General features: G+C 40.7%; 1 protein-coding gene across 1 annotated transcript in view; it reads left to right on the plus strand.

Moving 5' to 3' along the window:
* Positions 1-3,101, plus strand: part of LARS2 (leucyl-tRNA synthetase 2, mitochondrial) — an 83,326-nt gene extending 80,225 nt beyond the window's left edge. The window contains exon 21 of the mRNA XM_058832486.1: positions 2,729-3,101. Within this exon, the coding sequence (XP_058688469.1) occupies positions 2,729-2,908 (180 nt within the window). The 3' untranslated portion in view covers positions 2,909-3,101. The remainder of the gene's footprint in view (positions 1-2,728) is intronic.
* Positions 3,102-8,998: the final 5,897 nt, after the last annotated feature.

The raw sequence follows: 8,998 nt of genomic DNA on the forward strand, positions 1-8,998 counted from the left end.
TACTGTATATAACTAATGCTCTGAAAAATCTGACCTGAATGTAGTGTGCATTTCATCCTATAAACACATTTCTGACTAGCATTCCTCACATTTTCTAGGTGGTGCAGAACTGTTAGCAGATGTGGTCTTATAACTGATGTTTTTATAAATTAAAAAAGAAAGTTGGTGTCATTTTCCTTGCTTTGGCATATGAGGGAGGCCTAACAGTTCACAGATATTTATTTTCTTTCTAACTTTTCAGAAGGATTATGCATCAATGGTAAAAAAATATTTGGGTTGAATTAAAAATTCCTCTCTGCAGCCTCAAGGTGCTTATTTTTCAGTCTTTTGTGATTTCATTTCAACTTTTATAACTTCTGTAGTTAACACTAGCTCCCTGCAGATCTGGCATAGTATAGAATGTTGAATAAAAAGAAAATAAATAAATAAAAGGGAGAAGAAGAGAAGAAAAAACAGCTTCTTTCCTTGGGGAAAGAAAAGACCCAAGACTCATGTATTTTTCGTCGTGCAGTTTGCCATGATCTTTCAGAGAAACAAGGCTGCCAGCACCCAATTTTCTTGTGCTGGCACTTTTACCTGGAAATGTCAAGGGTTATTCTGGTCTAGTGAGATAGAGACAGAGATGGAGGAACAGCAGAAGGCATTTCTCCTGCTGAGAACCTAAGCCCTGGACTAAAAGGATATGTGAATAGGATGCTTGTTACACACAGCATGTGATGAAATCTGCAGCTGCCTGCTTTAAGAATAGTGTTAAAATGCTTCATGATACCTACGATATAATGAAAGCCATGCTCAAACACGTGGTGCAACCATAACCAGTCTGCTGTTTGATAAAAGCTTTGGTCCCAGAGTGTAGTGTGGGAAGATCAGGAGACATGCTGTGGGAAGGTGGAGATGTGCTGTGGGAAGGTACACAGTGCCAGGTCGCCCAGGCTTCTCGACCTTTCTAGGAAAACACAACCACTAGCAGTCATTTATTTACCAAGATGATTTAGACCACTTGGCTCTTCTGTTGAGAACAGCACCAAATAAGCTAGTTGTGGAAAATTTCCCCCTGCCAACATCCATCCACTGGGACATATTAATTTGCATGATGGAGGACAGTGAATGACATTTTAACTAGGCAGGCATAGCTTTGAACTGCAGGCTGCGTGTCCTAGCAGCAAGCTGAGAAGCTTGCTTTATATTCCCACTAAAACTGTATCTGTTTGGATTTTACTGTTTTCCTTTTCCTGTGGAATGCATTTCTTCTCTGAAGTGTCCTGTCAAAAAGAACTGCTTGTATTTATTTTTCAGAAAAGCTTTAAAAATTAGCTCCTATGTGTTTTTCAAGGATTTTATTTTACACCAGGTGCTAAAGGCAAAGTTTAACACAGCCAGCCTTTTATGATGCCACATTATGAATGCATGTAGGAGTAGTTAAAAGCCTACTGGCATTATAACTTCAAATTATTCTCAAGACTAGTCAAAAAACAGAAGTCGCTCATCTTTGCTGCATTTGAGACTTCATCTTGTTCCTTAAAAATCTGTCCTAACTTCCTCTCTCAGAGAATTGCACAAATTATTTTATTTTCAATAAAATAAAATACAAACAAAATACATACTAGGTATACAATACACTACACAATACAATACACTAGGTAAGTGAACTAGGTCTTTCTCATTTGTCATATGTTGCATACAGATATCCTGGATAAAATGCAGATGACAACAAAGTTGTGTCCATTTTTATGTCCAAACTGCATGAAGCAATGTGTTTCTTTTAGAAGATTGAAATCTCCTTGAAATGATGCCTAGGGGTCAGAGATCTGCAGTACCTACACAGATTATTATGCAAGTGATGTGATTAATGGCATTAAAAAAATACAAATTATTTCATTTTCTAAAATGTGTGATTGGCATTCTTCTTATTAAGCCACTGAAAATAGTCCATATAAATCTGAAAGCTTTTGTAATAATTAATTTTATTCCAGCTCCAGAGAGGTACTCAGTCAGGCTCTGTAGTCTGTTTCCATTATCTACTCTTACTGGATGACAGAAAGGATTTATAAAACCATTTTATAAATTAAGGCGATTCCCACCAAAGGACTTACTCTGCTTTACTTACATGATTCTGCCCCACTGAAGCAAAACCAGTGTGGAAGCTGCTCTGAAAACCAGCCACAAACAGGAAAACGTTACTTAGTGAGTAGTTGACATCTTTGTGGTCAGTGTTGGATTAATGAGCCATGGGTTGAGTGCAACATATAACAATGAGTGCAACATACATAAGTTAAAGCCTATTTTTCTAAAACTAATAAATCTTCCATTTGAATCTCTGCAAGACATTGCTTAGCTGTAAAGGATCCAAATTGCTGTCCAGAACTACGTACAAACCAAGATTCCCACCGGACATTTTATGCAGCTTATGTGACTGTCACGTTTTTAAAATTAAAAGATCACTGCATTGCACAGTCACGTGCTGCTTGCTGTCTTCAAAACTGAGACTTCCTGTGGCCACTTCTCCAAATTTTTTTGAGTACCATGAGTCAGAGTTTTATCTTACGGTGGACAGGAGATAGGAAGAATTTTATCCTCTACTTAGAAAGTGTGAGTTTGGAGAAAAGAGACTTTATTCCACTTTCTCCTTTTCCTTTTGTAAAAAGATGGATTGGATACAGGAAATGAAATTGTAGGAAACAGTCTAGTTAAACTGGTGTTTTCTCTTGTTTTCTTGTCTCTTTTTCAGATCAATAACAAAGCTTGCGGCAAAGTTTTTGTGCCTCAGCAAGCAGCCCGCAATTTTGAAGAAGTCCATGAGCTCGTTCTTCAAAGTGAACTTGGAGTCAAGCATCTCCAGGGACGAGCCATTAAAAAGGCCTTTCTTTCTCCAAGAACTGCCCTTATCAACTTCTTAGTGCAAGAATAGTAAAGGCTCTGCTGGGCTGTAAAAGGGAACTGGAATCTTTTGAGGTGGAAACCAATGAAAAAACAGCAGTTATGGTTATTTCACTTCATGTAAAGGTGGGAAAGAAATCTTATAGAAATCAGGTTCTTGCTAAATCTTCCTTTCAGTGTGGAGAAATGTGCAGAATTAAAGTTTCTTATGGAATCACGCTCAAGATGCTGCCTGTCCATGTTCTTTGAGAGGAAGAGAAGGAAGCTCAGAAGAACTAAACAATTGTAATAGAATGTAACTGAAGAAAGCACATGGGGCTTGGTGTTAGCCTCGGGAATATATCCTGTTGGAAAGTTGGCTTGGCTAATTGCAGATGAATAAATATGATTCCAGGGCTAAACTACTGTCCTGAGTATGTGCTACCCTAAATGTTAGGTGTGCTTTGCTCCCTGTATCATATTTGGGTACCCTACCATTAATTAGCATTTAAAGTTTTAAGGTAACACTACAAAACACTACAGAGTGTTAATTTAAATAATAATTTCTTTGCGCTGACCAATGGCCTTGGGCACAGCAGGTTGCCAGAATGGGGTGGTTTGATACATTTCACATACATTTCAGAGCCAAGCCAAGAAAAAGGTCAGGTAATTTAGCCAAGCCCTGCCTTAGCCAGGGTTCTCCTTCCTAGCTGATGTATTTGTGTTGGCATATGCATGAGATGTGCAACTTTAGCAAAGTACTGATGGTTGTTTTTGCATGGAACAGGATGGAAGTTACTTCCTACAAATGAGCCATCTCAGAGACTTTCAGGGCATTCAAGAGAGGTATCCGTCAGCTGCTAGAAATGAAGAAGTGGGGAAGGCAGACAAGGTGCTTTTTGGCTCTATTGGATCTTGTAGTGCCTAGATTGTAAAACTTGAATTGAAATGGTTTCTTTTTTTTATTTTCTTTTTTTTTCCTTTTTTTTTCTGAGGGGTTCATTAAGTGAAAATAACCACCATGTTTCTAAAAATCAATCAGACATTCATAAATCATAAAGCCATTCTCATGCCAGATTCCAAACAGGTTATTTGTACCCTGCGTTGCTGGTATATCCACATGGAAATATTTATTGTGTTCAGCAAATGCTTGAAAAAGAGTTTCCAAGGAAACAATTGCAGGGTTCATTGTGAAAGAATGCTTTTTCTTTAACAGTCATTCAACTAACTAGTCCAATAAGCCAGCCATTTGTGAGCCACTCTGACAGTTAAGAAATCAGCAATAACAACCAGCGAGGCAAATACAGAGGTCTGCAGTAACCTTCCAGCCCAGCAGGCATCCACTCTGTATTGAATTGAAAGGAAACCAAGAAAAATATCCTACATAACAGTAAATAAGTCTCACAGATCCTCAGCAACTAGGCCCAAGACAGATCACATTGCCATGTGGGCACTAGTTAAGCAATGCCAATACTCATTTGGGGTTTATGCATTTTTGGTACCAAATATCCAGATGCATAACAGAGATGCCAGGCTTAGCAAATATGTTTGGCTGTACAGATCCCTACCTTTGCAGCAAAAGTCCTCTGATTTCTGCTTACTCCTGGACCACACTTGTGCAGGCTTTCTCTTCAGCAGTCCTTTGACACCAGAATGACTAAGAAATGGAATATTTATAATGAAGATACAGACTTTGCAGTTTTAAGACTCTAGAAATCTGAGCCACAAAGGAATGCATTCAGACATTCAAACACAGGCCTTTAGTTGGAGTTAAAATAATTTGAATTCCAGTGTCTGCCTGACATATATGTTGTTATAAATTCATAAAACTCCTGTTCAGAAGCCCCTAAAAAGGACTGTGAAAGAGATCCTTTAAAGTAAAATCTGTGGTCCTGCTTCTTTTTTTTTTTTTTTTTTTTTTTAGTTTATGTAAAAGGTTTAACACACCCTGTGGAACCATTTTAACAGAGATTTTCTTTGGGGGAAAGGTGACATGTTTGATGTAAATAAAAACTTTTTAAATTTTTAAGGATGAAGAAAGATGTTGTAAGCCAGCAACCCTGTGGTGCCTTTAAACAAAAGCTGCAGTCACTGCAGGGCCGGGCAGCAGCCCACAGTGTTTATTGCTGTTAGCACTTGAGGGTATTTGCTCTTGCCTGAGGAAGTGAATTGTAGATGTCACTTGGTGATTCAGGCAAAAATCAAAATAGGGAATGGATCTCTACAGGCTAAAAAAGGAAAGGTAGTGAACAGCAGACTCACAAAAAGTGTAAGGTCAGAAGTCCCGCCAGTGTGTTTACAGTAAGTTGTAATTCAGTGTGGTCTAGAGGATACAAAAAAGGTCGTGAAAGAGTGAGTGAGTGAGAGAGATGATTCAGACAGTGTGACAGAGCCTAATCCCCTGCTAAGTGTATGTTTGAAGGATGGCAGGGGTGCCAGCTGCAGAGCTTTGCTGTTGTGCTGGCAGCCACTGACATTTCTTACAAGACTGACCTGCTCTAAAGCACAAGTTACCGTTTGTCTTACAGTAATTGTGACTCACGGGTTCGGTCTGTGCCTAGATGGAACTGATAATGATATACAGGCAGCAGCCAGTTACTAAGCCTTTTTTTGTAAAATAACTCAACACAGAAGTCTCATTTATGTGGCAGTTGTTATTTGTGTCACAGTAGAGAGGCATCTTTATGCTGAAGGTGGTATATATAGATTGTGCCCCCTTGGAGAGCTCAGTGGGTAAGTAGTGCTGGAGTTTTAAATCTGGGCAGGGGACACTTGAGAAGTTAAAAGGAAGGGTGCTGGCAGGTGATCAGTCAAATTGCACTGCATTCACACACCTTAAAAAGGACATGGAGCCACTGTCCTTATTCCATGAAGTGAAGATCCAGAGATGATGTGGGAGGTTTGCTAAACGCGGTGGGATAGACCCAGGACAAGCTGCTCCAAGAAACGGATCCATGACACAGAAGGGGCATCTTCAGCATCCTGTGCCTCTGAGGGATAGGAGATTGGCTGTTGCATTGATCCAATCTATACTGAATTTCTATTTTAAGTAATGTCAAATTTAAAGAATATTGCCACATTTTCTTCCCCAAAATTGTTCATGTGACTAAACTTCAAAAAAATCCAGCCCTCAAACATTGATTCCACAAAACTAAAAACTGGAAAAGTCCTGAAAGGTCACCAAGTACTTTTTCAATGTCATTGATTTCATGAGAAAGGATCTCAGATGCTGGGGTGATGAGTGCACTGAAATGTGCGGGAAGACACCACTGTGTAGAACAATGTGTTATTTGGGGTGGGTGACAACTGAGGTGATACAGACACACCCATGGTGCTTTGCAGCAAGGCAAGAGGGCTTCTTATGTCACGTTAAAGGACACTGTTACAGGTTAGGTCACTAGCTAAGACAGATATCTAGTCAGCTTGTTCCACCTGTGCCCTGAAAAATCCCTGTACAGGAGCATTGCTGGACAAGTATGTATATTCCCATGACCTTTATCAGAACCCAAACATGGAGATTTGGTGCAAAATAAAATCTGTGTGCTCTCTTACCAGACTAAAGTAATGCCCCAGAACTGACATCGGGTTAATAACGGCATTTTCAGATCTGACTTTGTAAAGCCTGCTTGTTTCTTCTGGAGGGAGAATTTCCACAGATAACGCAGGTCATACAGTCTCTCCTCTTTGTCTCTCCTTCTGTGTAAAGCCTCACAGAAAGCTATTCCTATTCTCTAAACCTTTCACAATCAACATGCACTAGAAAGAATGTTAACTAGTGCATTGCTGATTGCTCCTTCCTAGGGAGGTTTGCAGTATGGGAGATATTTCTAAAAGCTTGCTCTAAATGAAGAAGTAATTGGGGCTGATTGGTTGGTTGGTGGGTTGTTTGTTGGGGTTTTTTTTGTAGTTTTGCAATACTTACTCCAGTTTACAGAGATGGGATTGGTTTTATTCATGTATATTTACCCACTTGGAAGAGTACATACCTGGTTTCGCTGGATGCTTTTTCTGCTTCCGTGTTTCATCAGTCCTTTCCTTCAATGATCTGAGGTGATTTTGTATCAAAGGACTGAGCTGAACAAGTGTTCAATGTTAAACCAGGTCTATCACCAAGGAACCTGAGTGGTGAATATACATACTATCAGTCCATTTTTGACCTTAAAAAATGTTGCTGGAACTACACCATTGTTAGTTTTGGGGTTTTTTTTTCATGGAAATGGGGTTTATGTCTCTAAGAAGAAGGATGAAGCTGATCACAGTAGATCAGAGGGAGTTTCAAGCATCTCCCAGCCCTAGCAGGAGAAGAACTGAACTGAAGCATTATCTCTGTGCAGGAGGGGAGAGGATCAGAGCTTTCATCTGCAGCCCAGATGATAAAAGAGATCTTGCTTGACATGTGGAGGAAAGGTGGGAATTTTTTTCCCTTTCCTGAATAATGTGACTTTCCGGTATCACAAGGCAGTCTTCAGTGCACTAACCCTGTCTGTCCCAGGAGGCCTCGAGTCACACACAGCCTTTGTGTAACTTGTGGCACTTCTCTCACTCAGGTAAGCTTTGGGGTGGAAAACTTCAGGTCTGGTTTTAAGCCCTGGGGAGTTGCCATCCAGCCCCATCTTCCATACAAAGTTATCCAGGACATTTCCTTGCATGCTCATCTGCCTGGGCCACACCAATTTGCTCTCTCTCCTGAGCTGCTGAGTTTCTCACTAAGCAAAGGAATGTGTAAATAGGACAGGCTTAAGTACAATGAATTGAATACTGACACTCTGCTTTCACTAGTGGTGCTTAGCCTGGACATAAAATTCTTTTATTTGAGGAGCCTGGTCTCCTTCAATACAACTCTAAACAGAACATGTGCATTTATGTGAGCAGAAATGTGTGTTTTGTGCATGCTCTCTGGGCTGGCTGCAAGGGGGTGGCCCACGCTCACATATAAGGCTCTGAACTTCCTCATCTGCCAGTAGTTTTTTACACATGCCAAAATGAAGCATAAAAGGTCCAGGGCTGTCCCTATACGCACGTCCCACTGCCAAAGGAAATGCAAGCTGCTGAGCAAAGGGAGCTGCTTTTCAATAACTCTGCTTGTGCCAACAATACGTGAAGCAAAATACGTACAAGTCATAACAGCTGTAGCTGATCCAATCCAGTGATCAGGAATAATAAACACAGGACACATAACTGGGGTACAAAAGAGAGTGATTTAATAAAAGAACATGACACATCACTGGCAGTGGCAGCCTGGGTTTGTTTCTGATGAAGATTAAGACAATTGGCATAACAGGAAATTGTTTTCTGCTACAAAGGGAAATCAATTGTCTTTAAGCACATAGCAGTGTAATTAGCAAATCTTACTAATTGCTGCGAAACAGAAATACAAGTGTACATTGCTGGGCTGGTTAAGCCAAGGAAGTATTGTGAAAAAGATGTGTAGAAGCTTTCAGAAGTGAATATTTTTCTTAAGTACGTCTCCATCCCTGGAGAGCCACGTGGCTGGATGAAATAGCAAGGGTGCAACAAAAACATATAATTCCCATTTTCCCATGTGAAAGAGCATTTAAAAACATCTGTTAGTTAGAGAGCTTCTCCTAGGACATGCATGGAAGAACTGAGTGGATGCACTGACTGCATCTGGCAAATCCACTCGAAGTCCACCAAACCACGTGAGGCCAGTGACTGATGGCAGGATGTCGTCTGACCTGTGGAGTGCTTCCAGCACAGCATTACTGGAGGCCACGTATGTTGGTTAAAAAGGTCACGGTGCTGTTTGTGTTAATGCACTGATAAAGAGGCAGGGAAACAGAGCTGGAAAATTCTCCAGGCAAGCTCTTGTTCTGATAAAAGGCTCTTTTCAGTAGAAAATGGAGAAAACAAACTATTCCACATTCTTTTGAGCAGGGGTAGGAAAGCCAACAGAGCTGTCTGCATCAGTCTAGGGCAAATCCACAGCCACTGAAAGGAAGCGTTCTGACCCATGGAGTGACAGCTAAGGAAGACCAGTGACTCCAACACTGCTGATGGCACCTGGAGAAACTGAGGAGAGGAAGGTAAAGGCTCTTGTCTGTCCCAAGCAGCAGCCAGGCACCTGGCACCCAGCTCTGGCCTTCCTCATGGAAACCGAGCTGCTGCATCTCAGGGGTCTGCA

This window comes from Poecile atricapillus, chromosome 2, assembly GCF_030490865.1.
Source record: "Poecile atricapillus isolate bPoeAtr1 chromosome 2, bPoeAtr1.hap1, whole genome shotgun sequence".
Lineage (NCBI taxonomy): Eukaryota > Metazoa > Chordata > Aves > Passeriformes > Paridae > Poecile > Poecile atricapillus.